This window comes from Lactuca virosa, chromosome 5 (genome assembly GCF_052849685.1).
Source record: "Lactuca virosa cultivar CGN04683 chromosome 5, Lactuca_virosa_CGN04683_v6, whole genome shotgun sequence".
NCBI lineage: Eukaryota > Viridiplantae > Streptophyta > Magnoliopsida > Asterales > Asteraceae > Lactuca > Lactuca virosa.
The window spans coordinates 355,126,314-355,146,899 of NC_136430.1; the positions used below are offsets into that span (position 1 = coordinate 355,126,314).

Sequence of the window (20,586 nt, forward strand, 5' to 3'; positions counted from 1 at the left end):
TTTTGACTTTTCCTTTTGTTCCAAAACTTCTTCTTGTTGTTGTTGTTGGCATTGCTGTTATTGTTGTTGCTTCCTTTGGTTGGTTCTGGAACGATGGTCGTGACATCTTGGCAGACCCCATGATCGACGAGGGTCTGTGCCAGTTGTTTGGCACTGTCGAACGTAGTGGGTTTGGAAGCTAGCACACTTCCTCAGAGCTGGGGCGACAGCCCCCAGATATACCTTTCCACCTTCTTGCTTTCTAGGGCCATCATCCCTGGGCAAAGTATTGTCAAATCACTGAACCTATTCGTATAGGTTGTGATGTCCGAGCCCACCATAGTCAATTCCCAAAGTTCCTGTTCAAGTTTCTGGATTTCGCCCCTTGGGCAGTACTCTCGTAATAGCATTTGCTTCAGGTTCTCCCAACCCATGGAGTTTGCCACCACCAGAGTTAGTGACTTGACGTGGCCATTCCACCACGTTAGGGCTCATTCGGAGAAAGTACATGTGGCAAATTTTACTTTGCTTTCTTCGGGGCATGAGCATATCTCGAACACGGCTTCCGTTTTCTCTATCCATTAGGATAGATCCATCACTCCCCCGGTTCCATTAAAGGGGATGGGTTTGCTGTTGGAGAAGTCTTTTTAAGTACATTCCCCGGAACGACTCTGGTTTTGGCCATTTGTAGAGCTGTTTATTCCTCCTCCTGATCCGTTGTTACTCATTTGCGCCATTGCTGCGGTTACGGCAGCTGTTACAGCAGCCTGAAAGGTAGCAGCATCCATCGACGGAGGGGGTGGTGGAGGTGGTGTTGGTGTTCCTGTATTTTTGAAGCGTCGAGGATTTCTTCTTGGTGGCATGATTCTGCCACAAGTTAAGAGACGAATCCTTGATAAGTCATTAGAAATGATTATGGAAGGTTTTAGTATTATAAGTTTTGGTTCTGAACATTTCTGGTTTTTGCATGTTAATGGAAACTTTCAAAAATAAGTGTATGATTCTTTTAAGAATTAAATGGAATACTCAAGGAAATAATAAATGCGTGTCAATTTCATTGATATTAGTATATGATACAACGATCAGGAAAATTTGACCTTTTATAGGTCTAGGGTACATCAATGAAAATGGGAAAATTTGACAGCATTTCGGCCTCCGAATTGTGCACTCACAATCCGTCGGGTTTACATTTATACAAGAAAAGGTAACACCAACACTTTGCCGATAGGTATAGATATAGCACCAGAAGCACGCGCTCTACTCCGAGCGGGTAGCACGTTGCGGACCATGGTATGTGGTTGTGGATGCCTTAGCTCGGGCTACTTGACGTTCAGCCTCGATGAAGCGCCTTTCCAATGCGGCTTGGCCCCTACGGAACTCCCTTACCTCGGCTCTAGTAGCAGTGATGTCCTTTTGTAGGGAAAAGGTGTGCTCTATTGTCCGCTCATGTTCTTCGTCCAGACGACGAAGACGTACTGCAGTGACAGCAGCGGTGGCCCCAATGTCCAAGAGTTGGCTGGCATTCACTCTTGCTTGCTCGCCTTAGTTGGCAATGTGTCGAACCATGACAGGGAGTGCCCTGTCAGCCGAACCCCCGTTGCTGAGGTTATAAAAGCCTCGTGTCATGCCGTAGGGCGGGCGTCGCCCTTGTTCCCTGCTCCATCGCTTCAGATCCACAGCCCAGCGGGGCGCCGGGCCCTAAAAGTTCCTTTGTGGATTTGCTGCTCCTCGGGGAGGATTGTAGATCTCGGGTTCCGAGTCAGTGCTCCCACCATCTCCTTCCTCTTCTGACTCTTCATTTGGGTCTTCCTCGGGATCCTCTTCGGAATCCTCTTCTGGCTCCTCCTCGGGAATCTCTTCGGGATCTTCCTTTGGGTCCTCTTCAATCCAGCCTCCATTACCCTGGTTAGGGTAGTAGGGATCCCCGGAAATGTGAAATCCTGCCATTTTGTCTAGTCGAGAAATAGAGGTAAGAGAATTTTTTTATAAAAACTCGGGAGTAAAAAGATAAATTTTTTTTTTTTGATAAATAAAATTTTTATTTATTTGATGATTTCCTAAATTTAACTAAATATCGAGGTTCGCACGATTACTATAGCTCTTATGGTTTTATAAAATACTCCTATAGTATTTCAAATTTGTAAGTTTGATTCAAGTATTTTCTTTGGTAAGTTTTCGACTTGTTGCATACTATGACCATTCCTCGACATACGTTGGTCACATCCAGGATAAATATAGTTGATCAGGCTATATTTATTCTCGATTTGATTACATACCCCGAGGCCTAGTCGTAGTGTCGCAACTTGTCTTAATACTTTTATAAAATTGTTGCTATGATACGAGACCGATGCATGCGTGTATTTATACTTTTAAAATAAAGAAAAAATATATATTTCATTATAATTTATTAAAAGTATCGTTTATGAAAACGTTTGGTCAGAGGGTTTTTTTTTGGTCCCTTTGCATTTATAGTTTGTATATCTTATGTGGTTCGATATACTTAGTTCACTATAAACAATGCTCTGATACCAATCTGTCACACCCCCAAACCAGAATGGCGGAAACGTTCGGGGGTGGGTGACTTCACGTAGTATCATAACAGTTGAATATTGTAAAGAAAGTAAACACAACCATCATAAATATAATAAAAACTTACATTGTTGCGTGTAATACATGTTTCAAAAGAATATTACAAATATGATGATTTAAAATGTTTTGATAATAGACGCCTTAGCGTTACTTCTCCAAAAGCTGATGGTTACCTGTATTACTGATTCCCTAAGAAATACAAGTAGTTTTGAAAAAGTGTCAACAATTAAGTTGGTGAGTTCATAAGCGTTTTTGTACTGAAATTTGTGTGTCCTTTAGTAAAAATAACTGAACGTGGTTTCCAGAAAATCCAATATTTTCTACATATAGTTTGAAAAGTTCCAAAGGCTGGAGTGCAATGGTATCTTTCGTGCTCAAAATGGTGGAAGTGTATTTATACTCAAATAATGTATTTACTGAATGCATTCAAGAGTCTCGTAAATCAAACTTATTTTAATACTTCCGTGTGAGTTTTATAACCATGCTATTGACCCAGACTGCCTGTAACAACGTTCTTCAGGCGTTGTAGTGTTATGACGTTTGTCACCCCAGACCTGCCGGTCTAACTGTAGCTAACAGTTTAGGTGCGGGATTGTCAATCCCGTACAGATCTATACACAAGTATCACGCTCTCCCTCCAAGAGATTATGGTTTATAATACAGGACTTGAAATACGTACTTGTGAGTACGTTGAAGTTGAATGTCTCACAACACTTAGTATTAATAGATTTACGAAAAGAAAAGTCTATATTTCATGTAGATGAAAGTATTTCATTTTCACAATGTTTACGTAAAGATGTAATGAATAACCCGTAAACTATACCCATTATAGTTTTTCCGAAAGTGTGTTCCATTCGGTGGTAAAAACTTGGTGTAATATCAACTTTGCATGTGAAGTGTAACATTGGTATTAATGTTGGTTAATCATCCACAAACAAAATCTAGATAAAGTATTTGAAAAACATTTCTAACGACGTGTGTTTTAAGTGTGAGTTTATCTCGTGTTTCACTTGTATTCCCCCCCCCCCCCTAAAACATGAAAAAGACGTGAAAATATAGGGTTATGAACTCACCTGGAAAGTGTGGTGATTTGAAGAAAAACGAGTTTTTCTCGGGCAGCACTTCGACCGGGAAGTGGTAAGTTTCTCGGGATTCTCGACACTTCGGACCTTCGTCGGGGCTTGGATATGTAACCGGGGTGTCGGGGTCATCTCGGGGTGCTAAATGTGGAGTAGAACTGAGAGAGAAAAGGGAAATGAGCAATGAGAGTCGGAACCCTCGCATGCTATTTATAGGGTGAATTCTCAGGATTCACGTCGTGAGCATGGGATGGCTCACGTCGTGAGTTTGGCCCGTAGACGCGACGACTGGTGGTCTAGCTCTGGCACACATCAGTCATAGACTCACGTCGTGAGTCTCTCTTGCTCACGTCGTGAGTTTCGGATAAGGTTGGTGTGCGTGCCTCGAACTTCCAAAATTCATATCTACGAGCTCCAATTTCGACGTTCTTTATATCCACACGTAGGTGAGAATATACTCTACAACTTTCATTTAGACTCCGTCGGCTAATTTTGAATTTAATTTTTAATATTATATTTTAAGTAGGCCGGGACAGGATAATTCCGTTAAAAATCCATAACTTCTTCATCTACTGTCCGTTTTCGTCTGTCTTTTTACCGTTGTACTACTATTGTCGAGACCTTCAATTCTCGTTTAGGTTGCGTCGGCTAAAAATCGCTCGATCTTTATTTCGAGTTTTTAGCTGTCTACTGATGTTCTGAAACTTTAGAAAAATCATAACTCCCTCAAACGAAGTCAGATTTGGGTGTTCTTTTTATGTATGCTCATGGTTTAACATAATCTACGACTTTCGTTTAGATACCTAAGGCTAAAAAGTATTTTATTGAAGTTTCACTTTTTACGCTTAACAATGTTTTACCGGTTGTGTCGCGGATTTTCGATTGGTCATAACTTCTTCGTTATAACTCGGATTTGGGTGTTCTTTATATATTTGGAAACCTTGACAATATATCTAACATTTTATGCAACCCAAATGAGACTTTAGAACACTTCATTTTTGACGCCATTTTATTACATCAAAAATAGTTTAATATTATCTGACTTTTTGAACATTACATTGACTTGAAATATCGGGTTGTCACAATATATATATATATATATATATATATATATATATATATATATATATATATATATATATATATATATATATATATAGAGAGAGAGAGAGAGATAGGTTCAGGTATTCAAAGTAATTATTATGTGATTGTAGGATTTAATATCAGCCAATCATTCTTAAAGGGTATTAATGTAATCTTACCAATTATTTAATTTTGGTAACTAAATAAGTATTTAATTATTCCCTAATCTTCTTCAACCTTGCCCTAGCATTGAGCGTACCCTTCAATGTTTGGCAAAAGAAACCATCGGCCATGTTCCACCAGCCCCCACTGCCATCTCCCCCTTCTGTTCAGCAATTATACACAGTGAGGAATCTTCCGGCAATGGCAGCAATCGGTGGAGGAAGCATCCCGTCCGGCACATGAGACGCTCGTTTCTGCACGTCGTTGGCAGAGAGGCGGTCGGATGGCGAAGACCGCAAGGTCGAAGGGAAGACAGGAGGCGATAGAGGAGGCGACATAAGGGGGTGCAAAGGGTCGCACTTGGCCGATCGATTCGCGAGGAGGTCGTGTTCGGAATCGACGAGGCCGAAGCAGTGAAGGTGGGCAGAATCCGTAAAGCCCTCTTCCTGCTCTAATGGTGATGTGAGAAGGGGGAAAAGAAAGCAGCGACCTTGTGGACCGATGATTCGATGGTGGCTAAGAGATTGCGGTGAAGAGGTGTTCAGTGGCAGGGGAATTTAGGTGGTGATTCTTCCACAGGAATTGAACGGGATCAACAACACATGTAACCTTCTTGCTCTATTATTATTATTATTATTATTATTATTATTATTATTATTATTATTATTATTATCATCATTATTTTTTTGATTTGGAATCCCCATTATGATGATGAAACAAGCAGAAGGGTCGATCAAGAGGGTGTTTGTTTGATTTTGATTTTGTTTTTCTTTCCTATGTTTTGACAAAAAATCAGTGGAGTGTTGATGGGTTTTGGGTTTGATTGTTCTTGATAGGAATGGATAAATGGAATGGATTTGTGGGGTTAATGTTTTACAGGAAATTGTTTGTTTTGCTTGACAGAATTCGATGTAATGTTTATTGCTTGAAATTGCCATGGAAAGAAGATGAAGCAATAACAATGAGTGGTTGTATTTCTCATTTGCAGGTATACATGAAATCAAGAACAAGAACAAGAATGTTCTTGTTTTGTAGGCTGTTTTGTAGGCTGGGAACGAAACGAGAGATATCGAAGCAAAACAAGGTACATATGAATCTTACAACATTCTACTGAAATGGAATTTTGAATTCCGATTCTGTCAAAATAGAATCTTGAATTCCAATTTTTCATTTACTAATGCATTATTGGATTCTAAACTACAATTGAATTTGTTTTCACAGAAGTTGATGCTTGAAGAACGTACCACAAAATTGAAAGTGATTCTTAGCAACATTATTCTTTTAAAATGTATCAGTGTCTTTGTTAGATTTAGATGTTTTTTTTCCCGATTTGAAAGTTTTTTTAGTTTTATTCTTTAAAAATAAATGTAATTCTTAGTAATTGTTACCTGTATGCTATAAGAATTAATGTAATTTTTGTTTTTATTCTTCAATTGATGGTTCAAGAATTTGTTATTCAAAATGAAGTTTTTAAAGTCATGATCAAGAAATAGGTTCAAGAATTTTTTTGAATATACTTATAAACATATTCTTTCCAAATGTCCAAATTAAAAGAATTATAATTCGTAAAATCGGATTTTTAAAATTAATAGAGTATAAGATCACTTAAAATATGCTATTTTCCTTTATTAAATCTATATTAATTGACTAAAATACTCTTCTAATTAAATTAGATGTATTTTTCAATTATATTTAATTCAATAATATGTATTAATTAATTTCTTAAAATAAATAAAATGATTGGCCCACAATCATTTCTACATTCACACAATAATTAGTTAGAATAGAATAACCTAAGTCTATATATATATATATATATATATATATATATATATATATATATATATATATATATATATATATATATATATATATATATATATATATATATATATATATATATATCAATTAAAAAATTAAAAAGTTTATACATATTCTAAAAAGATCTATAATACTAGCATTTTATATTAAAATTGTGAACATTTATTATCATATCCTAAACAAATTTTTTTAGGCTACTCCTATAGTCCTATATATTTGCTTTAATTTATGGAGTTGTGATAAATCAACTTTAACTTTATGAGCAACGATAAAAAGCTGCTGTCTATTTGTCCCTGCTAGAAAACGTTAAACACTAAACGCTGCTTTAAATAAATATATTTAGTGCCCCACAACATAATAAAGTGGACATTTACATGGGTATACACATATTATCCTTAATGAATATTATTATTATTATTATTATTATTAAAATTTTATTAAAAACTAGCAACAAGCTAGAAAAGAATATTAAGCTAGAAAAGAATATTACAGTAAAATCGTAACAGAAATAAGATTATAGCAAAAATAATATTACGAAGTCAAAAAGTCTAACTAATCTTGATTTTGTTGCACCTACTTATTAGTGTAGGTTTATTTAATTCTGGCACAAATAGAATTATGAGTATTCCATTTAATTTGTTAGTGTAGGTTTGTGTAATTTAGTAGTTTAAAATAGAAGTATAATATAAAAATAACTTTCCACTCTAATTGAAAAAGGAAAAAAAAAAAAAAATAATAACTCAGAAGTAATCGTTTCTTATTAATATCAAAATCTGCAATCAAGTGAAAAATAAACTATATGATTTAGTGGCACACGTATTTGTTGATTAGTATGCAAAGTGAATATACCATTAATGGTATATAAGTTTAGGTACTCAAATTCATCATATTATCTCGTTTTATTATCATATATGCATTGTAATCTTCTAAAGTTCTTCAAATTCAACTCCTAATTTGATTTACTTTCAAGATTTTTATAAATTTCACCATTATCTTACTCTTACATAATTTCATATTCAAATATAATATATATAGCCTAGTAGGTGTTCGGCATAACAATGTGATGTAAGAGGAAGATAATAGTGAAATTTCAAAAATTTTGAAAGTAAATCAAGTTAGTGTTGAAGTTTAAGAACATTGTAATGCATATATGATACAAAATGACATATTATAGTAGATTTGGGTACCTAAGCTTATATACCTTTAAGGGTATATTAACCTTTCCTTATATATATATATATATATATATATATATATATATATATATATATATATATATATATATATATATATATATTATACGGACGTGTGCACAATGTTATTCTATGAGAATTACAAAAAGAATAGGTTGTTTAGTAATGTGAATACGTTCAACCTCAGACAACTATCGTCATTTTCATGCATTCTCACTAATTATTATTCATTTTTGTTCTCACACATCGTTTTTCACTCATTTTCATTCTTACAGAATACGACTCAATAAAAATTGTGACAGAATAAGAATAATAATAAAATATCTATAATAACCTTATAGACGCTTTAACTAGTAAGAATGTGTGATAATCACAATAGTTATATAAAATTGAACATATTCACATTATCAAACAACATATTTTCTTTATCATTCTCAAAGAATAACACTGTCCACACGCCCGCACAATAGATGTCAATCCAAATTTGAACCTCGCTCTATATACATACTTAACTAGCTCTCTCTCTCTCTCTCTCTCTCTATATATATATATATATATATATATATATATATATATATATATATATATATATATATATATATATATATATATATAGGCTTAGGTTATTCTATTTACACTAATTATTGTGTTATTGTATGCATAAATATGGGCCAATCATTTTACTTAATTTAAGAAAGTGATTAATATATATATTATTAAATTAAAGATAATTGAAAAATACCATCTAATTTCATTCTAAGGGTATTTTAGACAATTGAGATAAATTTAAAAAAGGAAAATTTCATATTTTTGGGGATAAGTAACTCTCTTGATTTTAAAATTCTAATTTTTTAATTACTTTAATTTTAATTATAACGTAATTTTTATAATTAAACCCGATTTTATTCTGTTAGAATCAGATTCTCTACAAATTTCAGGATACATGTTTCTATTAGAATGATATTCTATGCGAATGCCAACACCGACTAATAAACACATTTTTGGATACAACTTCAAATTTTTCATTACATTCTTAAAAAAGTAAAAACTTTATATAATAATCTATGACAATGAAATACTCACTAATAACAAATAAAATTATGTATATTATTCGACCTTAATATTCTAGTAGAATATATTATTACATATACTCCTATCATTCTATTGTAGATTATTCTATCAGAAGAATAGCTCTTTCCTTGATCATCCATGAAATTATACATTTAACGAAAATAACCGTCATGAATCAAATCATGTAAGAATAATATTCTCTGAGAATGCTTAGAATCACTTTCAAATTTGCGGTCCGTTCTTCAAGCATCAACTTCTGTCAAAACAAAACCAAATTGTAGTTTAGATTCCAACAGAATTGGAATTCATGATTCCATTCCAACAGAATTGGAATTCATGATTCCATTTCAGAAACATTGACGAGCTCTTGAGAAAACAAAGGAAAAATCTTTGCAACGCTTTTCATTTGTAGAAGAAAAATTGACACAACATTAACATGCAACATACAAAAAAATTATGAGTTTATTACCATCCATACTTGGCTTGTGTTTCTGCTTTTGTGAGAAAGCCTTTTGAGCGCCTTTCTGCCAATTCCATCTCTTTAGATCTCATATCAAAGTATAAAGATCCAATCTGATGTTTCCTCTTGTGCAGCTTCGTTGGCTTCCCCTTCCCTGAAGAAGTCGGCTGAAAATAATCCAGAATAGGAGACTATAAGTACAATTCTAGAACATCAAAAACATTTTCAATCTTACAAATTGAAACAGGGTTCTTACTTCTTACTATGAGACCAAGAAAATATAACCAATTACCTGATATGAGGGCCCAAAAGCTATTCCAGTTGATTTGACTTGGTCTTCTCGTAGTCGATTCTTCATCAGTTCATCCTGACTAACCTCAATTATCTCATGCGGAATCTCATTCCTACCTCTCTTGCCAGGAACCCTCGTCATATTTTGTATAGCGGCTGCTTCTGAAATTTCTGGCTGCATATTTCTGTCAATCCAAATTTCTGAAAACCCTAATTCCCAAAATTCAATTGAATCCCCACCTGTCGTCGGACCCTCTTCTGGTCTCACCCCTCGCTGTTAGAATCAGAAGAGAGTAAGCGGAGAGTTGCTAATCAACCCTTGCTGCCCTCGCTTCACCCTCCTCTCCATCCGATTCAGTCGATTAAACCACCTAAAGCACCCTCTTGGAGATCAGCGATCTTCTTTGCCTTCCCCATTCGTGTGGCTACTGATCGGGCCAGAAAGAAAAGAAAGAAAACGCCGGTGATAGTCGGTTTTGTAGTCCATGATTTAAATTGGAGAGATTAGGTCAATACCATGATTATAGGGATTAATTTTAGAAGTTACTAAACAAATTACTAAATTACCCTTATTTATTTATTTAATTATTTAATTTTTTATTTAATTTTGATTTGCCCACATTTATGCATACGAATAACACAATACTTAATTTAAACAAATGAACATAGCTATATATATATATATATATATATATATATATATATATATATATATATATATATATGTATATATATATATACTTAACGTATTTTAGAAGACATTTAAATTACATAAATCATCCTTAACGTTTGGTGACAATTACGCGTTTAATCCTTCAAATTATCTAATTCATCTTTCCATTTTCAACCGTCAACTTTATTTCATAAACTTGTTTGCGTGCTATAGTCAGGGTTATATTAGTCAATTTATTTCAGCATGTTCTTGATCCATTTATTGACTTGTTGGTTCAGGAGGCTTCGATCTACAATAGATTTAAAATTTTCATCCTATATTAATTTCAATTTACTTAAACAAATGTTTCTTCAATGAGTAACCGCATCATTTAATCAACACTCAAGAATTTCAATTTTTTTATCACATATTCATCCGATTCTAATCAAATATTACCAATTTCAATTCTCAATCTGCATGCTATATTTAATTATGGTGTTGGAATTTCAAAGGAAGAATATATTTTCCATTGTGTTAAATTGTTAATCGGCAACGATAACCAATTCTAATGTTTGCGAATTGAAATCACAAAATATCGTTATTAGAATTTCTCATTTATAGGAAATTCTTTTTGTCACACCCCCAAACCAAAACGGCGGAAACATTTGAGGGTGGATGACTTCATATACAGTATCATAACATAATGAATAATAGTGATCAAAGTCATACAACCATCATATTGATAATTAAGGAGTTTACATTGTATGCAAAACATTGTTTACTTGATACCAAATACATATGACAAAAGTAAATGGCGTGACGCTGCGACGCCTCATCCTCAAAACCCTTTTTGGTTACCTATCTACTGATTTTCTGAGAATACAAGTGGTTTTGAAAAAGTGTCAACAATTAAGTTGGTGAGTTCATAAGAGTTTAGTATGAGAAAAATCGATAACTTTTCCTTGTAAAATGATAGAGTGTGTTTTCAGAAAATCCAATATTTTCTTTAAAAATGAAGGGTAAGTCTTAAACCCAAAGACCAAAAATGTAAGTAGTGTTGTACTGGAAAATAGTATTATGTAGTTTTATCATTATATAAAACTAATTGAATGTATGTTAGTCCCGTAAACCAACTGTATTGTTAATACCCCATGTAAGTTATTATAACCGTGCTAGCGACTAGTTGGCCTGCTACGACGTTCTTCGGGCGTCGGAATGTTAGACATTTGTCACCCTAGACCTGCCGGTCTAACTGTAGCTAACAGCTTGGGTGCAGGGCTGTCAGTCCCGTATAGATTTATACACAAGTGTCACGCTCTCTTACTGAGACTCTAGTTATAATTCAGGAACTTTAGTATGTACTCAAGTAGGTACGGTGAAGGCTATGTCTCACAAAATTGTATTAACAAGTTCACGTCTAGTGTAACGAAAACTCTTTTTGCAAATGAAAGTATTATTCTTCCATAGTAGTTACATAGTGTAAAAGTAATTATATCTTTAAATAATTATATGATTCGTGCAAAATGATAAAGTAATATTTGTGACTCCGAAACTATACCAATTATAGTTTATTATAAATGTTTTGTTGAGTCCATTTATATAATCATATATATATATATATATATATATATATATATATATATATATATATATATATATATATATATATATACATATAAGTTGTCATGTCTAGATATTTTTAAAAGATTATGTCATATAAACTTACATCTAACACAAGTATGAGGACATTTGGTATGAAAAAGTCAATTTCTAGTTTTTGCTCCTTTATAACGACATTTACTGGTAACTAGAAAAATATAACTTTGCAAATCTTTTTTTTTTTTACCTTTTTGGGATATTTAACTCAAGTTAACTTTGTAAGTTTAAAACCATATATTTTTAGTCAAAAACCACAAAAAAATAATGCCATAAACTTGTTATGACCTATTTTGTTTAAAAATCCATTTTTACATAAAATGATAGATTTTTTAGTTTTCTTTTTGTAAAACTAACTCCTTAATATTTTTGTCTAGTTTCAAAATACACGCCCAAAACAAAATATTTTGGGTTATATCCCACAAAAATGGCAAAATAACTAGATCATAACCATTTTTGCTAGAAAAGTCATATTTTGTTCATAAAAGTCTTAATCTTTGTAGTTTTGTAGTTATAACTTTTTCTAATAAACATATAACATAGTTTATGTTTGTTTTTCCTAGTTTTGCATCTCCTACTATCATACCACAAATAAATGTTCTACAAACAAGTAACAACCACATTTCATGAAGATTAATGCTTTATACAACATAGAAATGGAACATGCAAATATTTGTGCTATAAATCAAAGTTTTCTTGTATGCCCCCCCCCCCCCCCCAAAACAAAAAACATGAAAAACTCGAAAATATGGGGTATAAACTCACCTTGAGTGTGTTTGTGGTTGGTCAAAGAGATAAAGATGAAGATACTCAAGTTAGAACACTTGGTTGAAGAACACTTGAAGGTGGTATTATCCTATGGATTTAACACATGTCAATGTGTGTAAGAGTCACAAAAACGAGCATACATGTGTTTAAAATCAATAGATAATCAAAGAAATGCTTACCAAAATCTAAGAATCAACTTGGAAGGACGAACCTATGGAGGATTTGACCTTGTTTCTTGAGAGAAAAATGAAGGAAAATGAAGACGGTGGGGTGGGGTGGGGGGTTGGGACCTCTCGATCGCAACTTAAAAGAGGGGGGAGGGGGAGGGGGTGGGTGGGGGTGGGGTGGGTTGAGGTAATGGTTGCTTGTTTGCATGGATGATGATGTGTTTTGTGGGAAATTGAAGCAAGACATGATTAGTGTTGGGGCTTTCCATGCACCAAAGTCAACTCTCCTAATTTTTATAAAAACTTAAGTGTTTTTATAAAAAAAATGGGTGTTTTATAAAAATATGGTAAAACTAATGTATAATTACCTAATTTGAATTATAAAAATTCAATTCATATAAAGGAATCATTATCAATAAAGATGATAGCACAATGTGTTGAAAATATTATTTATACCAAAATAATATATGTTGGAATTAACGAAATTAACGTTGTTGATCCAAAAATAGGATTTTTATCCAATAATTGGCGAAGGAAGAGGTATTTCGTATTAATTCTTGTAGGTTGTACATTAGGAAACATCAAGATTTACCTAAAATTCTAATACGGGTCGAGTTGACTTTTGTTGACTTGTTGTCTTTTGTTGACTTGTTGACTTTAATTGGATCCAAAATTGACATTTGTCACATCATCCCCCCGTTAGAAGGAATTTCGTCCCGAAATTCGTACTGGAGTGAGTACTCATGAGCTAGGGAAGAGATGTGGATACTTCTGTTTCATTTGGTCCTCATGCTCCCAAGTAAATTCCAGCCCTCGCTTGGTGTTCCAACGGACCTTCACTATGGGTATGCGGCTTTGTTTCGTCCTTTTGACCTCCCTGTCCATGATTTCCACAGGTTCTTCTACGAAGTGTAGACTCTGTTTACCTCGATTTCATCAAGTGGGATTACATGAGTCTCATTAGACAGACATTTCTTCAGGTTGGACACATGGAAGGTGGGGTGTACGTTACGGAGTTCCTGTGGTAGTCGAAGTTTGTAAGCTACTGGGCCGATGCTGGCAAGGATTTCGAATGGTCTGATATTCCTTGGGTTCAGTTTCCCATGTTTTCCAAAACCTATCATTCCCTTCCAGGGTGAGACCTTCAATAGAACGCGGTCACCAACCTGGAATTCCAAGGGTTTGCGTCGCTTATCTGCATAACTCTTTTGTCGATCCCGGGATGCCCTTAATCGTTCACGGATCTGAATAATCTTCTCCGTAGTCTCCCATATGATTTTAGGGCCAGTGAGTACGCTATTAGGCACTTGTCCTCTTGTTAGCTGCATGTCAACCACTTCGGCCCAGCACATAGGTGATCTGCACTAGCGCCCATAGAGGGCTTCAAATGGAGCAACCTTAATGCTAGTGTGATAGTTGTTATTGTATGAGAACTCGATGAGCAGTAAATGGGTATCCCACGCTTTACCGAAGTCTATCACACAAGCTCTCAACATGTATTCCAGCGTTTGAATGGTTCTTTCGCTTTGCCCATCGGTTTGAGGGTGATATGTTGTACTCATGTCGAGTCTGGTTCCCAAGGACTTTTGTAGTGATTGCCAAAACCGCGAGGTAAATCTAATATCTCTATCAGAGATAATGGACATTGGCACACCATGTAAACGTACGATCTCTTTGATGTACGTCCGTGTTAGTTTCTCCATCTTGTCTGTCTCCTTTATTGGCAGGAAGTGTGCAGATTTGGTTGATCTGTCGACGATTACCCAGATGGTGTCAAGTCCACCCGTCGTCTTGGGCAACTTGGTTATGAAGTCCATGGTTATCCTCTCCCACTTCCACTCGGGTATATCTGGTTGTTGAAGCAAACCCGAGGGCTTTTGGTATTCTACCTTGACCTCGGCGCAAGTCAGGCACTTTCCCACATAGGTAGCGATTTCTGCCTTCATGTTTGGTCACCAATATAGTTTCTTAAGATCCAAATATATCTTGTCTGAACCGGGATGAACGGAGTATTTGGTCTTGTGAGCCTCGTTCATGACTATGTCTCTGTACCCACCTTTTGGCGTCCAGATTCAGTTAATGAGATAACGTGCCCCATCATCCTTGACCTCTAGGTTTTTATCCAATCCCCGCAAGGCCTCACTTGCGACGTTCTCGGGTTTCAAGGCTTCAAGTTGTGCCTCCTTGATTTGTGTGGACATGTGTGAATGGATGGTCATGGTTAATGATTTCACTCGGCGCCCCGAGTATTCTTTCCGACTTAGGGCATCCGCTACAACGTTGGCCTTGCCTGGATGATAACGAATTTCGCATTGGTAGTCATTTGGTAGCTCTACCCATCGTCGTTGTATCATGTTGAGCTCCTTTTGATTGAGGATGTGTTGGAGACTCTTATGATCAGTGAAGATTGTGCACTTTGTGCTGTAAAGGTAGTGTCTCCAGATCTTTAGGGCAAATACCACTGCTCCTAATTCGAGTTCGTGCATGCTATAGTTGACATCGTGAGTCTTGAGTTGTCTCGAGGCATAGGCAATGACCTTTCCTCGTTGCATGAGCACGCACCCTAGGCCTTGCCTGGAGGCATCGCAGTAGACCATAAAGTATTTGGTCCCCTCTGGGAGAGACAAGATAGGAGCACTGCATAGGGCTTATTTTAGTGTTTGGAAGGCAGTCTCTTGCTTATCCTCCCAGCTGAAAGTCACTCCCTTCTGCGTCAAGGTAGCGAGCGGCCTTTCAATTTTGGAAAATTTTGTATGAACCTTTGGTAGTAGCTAACAAGACCTAAAAACTGGCGTATCTCCGTCGGTGTTCTTGGTTTTGCCCAATTTTCAATTGCCTTGACTTTGGAAGGATCCACATGTATCCCTTCCTCACTGACCACGTGTCCCAAGAAGTCCACCCTTCGAATCCAGAATTCGCATTTCGAGAATTTCGCATACAGTTTCTCTGCCCTTAACGTCTCCAAGACTTGCCATAGGTGCTGACTATGTTCTTCCTTACTTCGTGAATAGATTAGTATGTCATCGATGAATACTATCACAGATTTATCTAAGTAAGGTCGGCATACACGGTTCATTAGGTCCATGAACACCGTTGGCGCATTAGTCAAACCAAAGGGCATCACCACAAACTCGTAGTGACCGTAGCAAGTTCTAATTGTCGTCTTAGGGATATCTCCTTCCTGAATTAGCAGTTGATGGTACTCCGACCTTAGATCAATATTTGAAAAATAGCTTGATCCTTGCAGTTGATCGAAAAGGTTGTCTATTTGAGGTAGAGGATAACGGTTCTTGATGGTGAGTTTGTTCAGCTCTCGATAGTCTATGCACATGCGGAATGATCCATCCTTCTTCTTCACGAACAAGACCAGTGCTCCCCAAGGTGAGAAGCTTGGTCTGATGAATCCCTTGCTCGGCAATTCGTTCAGTTGACTGGACAATTCCTGCATTTTTTTCGGTGCTAAACGATATGGGGATTTGGCTGTGGGAGTGGCTCCAGGAATCAAGTCGATTCTGAATTCGACTTGGCGCACGGGTGGTATTCCCGGAAGGTGTTCTGGGAATATATCAGGAAAGTTACAGACTTCTGGAATATCCTTGATGTCTTTCACTTCCTGTTTCTCATCCACAATGTGGGCTAAGAAGGCGTGGTATTCCTTGCGTAGATACTTTTGAGCCTTGATGCAAGAGATGATTTCTAGATTTTTTTCTTGGGTTTGTCACCATAGATGACGAGGGTTTCGCTACTAGGCAGGTTAAGGTGAACGACCTTTTCGTAACACAGGATTTCGGCATGGTGAGGACTTAACCAATCCATGCCAATGATAACGTTGAAACTCCTTATTGTGACCGACATTAGGTCGATTTGTAAGGAATGGTTGTTTAGAGTTAGAGTGCATCCTATGTATATGTTATTTGTGGTTTCTGTTTTCCCGTTATCCATTTCTATGGTAAATGTTTCATTAAGTGTTTGAGGTTCATGTTTAAGGAAGTGTTCAAATTTATGGCTTACGAAACTTCTCTCCGCATCGCTATCGAAAAGTGTACATGCATATGAGTTATTGAGGAGAAACGTACCGGTAACCACGGTGGGGTCCTTCATTGCCTCCCCATGCCCTATTACTAAAACCCTTCCCATGCCTCCTCCATTTCTATTCTTTGCCTTTGGGCACTCCTTGAAATGCCTCGTCTCACCACATCCGTAGCACGGCTGACTCATCCCAGCATTAGCGGCTTGGGTGGTTTGTTGTGTCGATGCCTTACAGAAACGGGCGGTATGCCCCTTCCTGTTGCAATTATTACAGTGCATCTCTCGGCAGGCTCCATAGTGATGGAAGTTGCACTTGTTGCATTTTGGAAGAGTCCCTGCATATTGCTTGGCTGGTGCAGGGGCAATAGGGGCAGTGACAGCGTGAACGACCACGGTATGTTGTTTCTTGACAGGCTCTTGGGCGGTTTGCCCCCCTTTTCTTATTCCCGAACTTTCGCTTGTTGTCTCCTATTTTTGGTTGTTCGGGTGTGGGGGTTATAATGCCCTGGCGGACTTCCTGGTCGACAAGAGTTTGTGCCAGATGCTTGACACTGTCGTAGGTGCTTGGGTTTGCAAATATGACCATCCCTTGAATCTGAGGGGATAGTCCCCAGATGTAGCTTTCCACTTTCTTGGCATCTGGGGTGACCAGCCCGGGGCACAACGTCGCCAATTCGTTAAACCTGGTGGTGTAGGTGGCAATATCCGAGCCCTTCATGGTGTGGTCCCACAGTTCTTGTTCCAGCTTCTGCATTTCGCTTCGTGGGCAATACTCCTCCAGCATCATAACTTTTAGGTCCTCCCAACTCATGGAGTTGGCCACAGCAAGGGTCAGTGTTTTAACATGACCGTTCCACAATGATAAGGTCGAGTCCGCGAATGTACAAGCCGCATATTTAACCTTGTATTTGCCCGGGCATGAACAGATTTTGAATACGGACTCGGTTTTCTCAAACCATCTTGTCAAGGTGACGACACCGCAGTCGCCATGATAGGTTCTGGGTTTGCAGTTCATGAATTCTTTGTAAGAGCATACTCGTTGGTGACCTTGGCTTTCGCCAAGATTGGAACTGTTGGTATCGTTCCTGCTTTCGTTCCCATTGTTGTTTCCATTCCCATTCCCATTTCCATTCGTACCATTACTGCTGATTTGAGCCATGGTGGCTGCCACCACAGCTGTCACAGCAGCTTGGAACATAGCGGGATCCATTGGTGGTGTTGGTGTTGGTGTGGCTGCTGGTGTGTTGTTGACACACCTGTTACTCCTTCGCGGTGGCATTCTTCTGCCATAAAGTTTAAAGGCGGGATGATGGTAAGTCCTCACTAATGATCATGAATCGAGCATTATTGAAATGGAATGTCTTAGTTATATAGGTGTTATACCCGTCGTTGTAAACAATTCGTAAATGGAATCTACTATAATAAGCAAACAATTGCATAACAACTTATGAATTTGATAGTAATACCCAATGAAATAAAGTGCACGCCAATTTCATTGATAACATATATTAATACATATTTTTGGTAAAATTGACCTTTATGAAGGTCTACAATACATCAAATAAAGAAAGAAAATTTTAACATCATAACGACCCCTTGAATAGTGTAATCACTTATTCGTAGGGTTGAACCTACATACCAGAAAGAGTAGCACCAATGCTTACTTGTAAACCTAATATATAACAAAATGTGAGTAGTATAAGCCCCACTTGCGGCGTGTGGTCCTTGGTGGGTCCTGGAATGAAGCCATGAAGGCTTGCATCTCCTCTACTCGGCGCTCAGCCTCGATCACCCTCTATTCGAGGTCCATGTGTCTCTCCTGGTACTCTCTGGTCTCTAGTCGGGCAGTGGTGAGTTCCTCCTGGAGTCTATCGATGATACTACATGTCCACCCGTCGAGATCGTGCGGCAGTGACCTCTACGGCGTCACCCACATCCAAAATCTGAGTCGTGGATGCTCTGGCCTGCTCAGTGAGACGTGTGATCTGCTGGACCATGACAGGAAGAGCCCTGTTTGCTGGACCTCTGTGACTGAGGTCGTAAAACCCCCGCTCCATGCCATACGGGGAACGTTGGTCGTGTTGTCAGCTCCATCTCTGTAAATCCTCCGCCCAACGGGGCGTGGGCCCCTGGTAACCCTGTCGGTGCGCGGGAACAAGGGTGACATGGCAGGTTAATGACCTCGTACTCTGGGTCAGAGTCCTCCTCCTCGTCTGAGTCATCCTCCACCTGATCTTCAGGATCCTCCTCCATCTGGACTTTAGGGTCCTCTCCTGGCTCCTCTTCTATCCATCCCCGTTCCACTGGTTGGGGAAGTAAGGGTCTCCCGGCAAATGAAATCCTGCCATGATGTCTATGCGAGAATAGGGGTATAAGAGACACATAAAGAATCTAGGTGTATGATTCTATAGTATCATAAAATACTCCTATAGTATTTTGAACTTTATTTTTGATTCTTAGAGTTTCTTTGAATTAGGGGGGGGGGGGTGGTAAGTTTTAGATTTTTTGTTCACCACGACCATTCCCAAACACATGCTAGTCATATCTCGCATAAATATGGTTGATCAAGCCATATTTATCCCAGATATGATTACACACTATCTAGGTTTAATCGTAGTGTCCAACTTATCTTAATACTTTTATATGGTTCTTATTATGACACTGCTCTAGTATGTATGCATGTATGTATACTTTTATAAAAATACTATTACATTCTAAAAGTATACTTCTTAGTTAGAGTGTTTTAGCCCAATTGTATTTATAATTGTATATCTTACATGGTTTGATATACTTAGTTCACTATAATCAATGCTCTGATACCAATCTGTCACACCCCCAAACCAGAACGGCGGAAACGTCTGAGGGTGGATGACTTCATATACAGTATCATAACATAATGAATAATAGTGATCAAATCCATACAACCACCATATTGATAATTAAGGAGTTTACATTGTATCCAAAACATTGTTTACTTGATACCAAATACATATGACAAAAGTAAATGATTTGACGCTGCGACGCCCCATCCTTAAAAAAAATTTGGTTACCTGTCTACTGATTTTCTGAGAATACAAGTGGTTTTGAAAAAGTGTCAACAATTAAGTTGGTGAGTTCATAAGAGTTTTGTATGACGAAAATCGGTAACTTTTCCTTGTAAAATGATAGAGTGTGCTTTCAAAAAATCCAATATTTTCTTTAAAAATGAATGGCAAGTCTTAAACCCAAAGACCAAAAATGTAAGTAGTGTTGTACTGGAAAATAGTATTATGTAGTTTTATCATTATATAAAACTAATTGAATGTGTGTTAGCCCCATAAACCAAATGTATTGTTAATACCACATGTCAGTTATTATAACCGTGCTAACGACTAGTTGGGTTTTCTTTGTGTAAAGCTATATTTTTAGTCAAAACCCACAAAAATATAATGCCATAAACTTGTTATGACCTCTTTTGTTTAAAAAACCATTTTTACATAAAATGATAGATTTTTGGGTTTTCTTTGTGTAAAGTTAACTCCTTGATATTTTTGTCTAGTTTCAAAATACATGTCTAAAACAACATATTTTGGGTTATATCCCACAA

General features: G+C 37.0%; 1 protein-coding gene across 1 annotated transcript; it reads right to left on the reverse strand.

Annotated features, from left to right (window-relative positions):
* Window positions 1–9,364: 9,364 nt before the first annotated feature.
* On the reverse strand, window positions 9,365–9,909 carry LOC145117268 (uncharacterized). Its single transcript, XM_079053576.1, has 2 exons — window positions 9,730–9,909; window positions 9,365–9,604 (listed from the first exon to the last, which is right to left on the reverse strand). Exons 1-2 carry the CDS (start codon window positions 9,907–9,909, stop codon window positions 9,443–9,445), a joined length of 342 nt encoding a protein of 113 aa, XP_078909702.1. The 3' UTR covers window positions 9,365–9,442.
* Window positions 9,910–20,586: the final 10,677 nt, after the last annotated feature.

What these genes read in the sequence shown, in the direction of transcription:
- LOC145117268 (XM_079053576.1), bottom strand. Translation starts at nt 9,909, where the DNA reads ATGCAGCCAGAAATTTCAGAAGCAGCCGCTATACAAAATATGACGAGG. An exon ending in CTTTTGGGCCCTCATATCAG is followed by an intron (nt 9,605 to 9,729) that starts GTAATTGGTTAT and finishes GATTATTTTCAG; the next exon opens with CCGACTTCTTCAGGGAAGGG.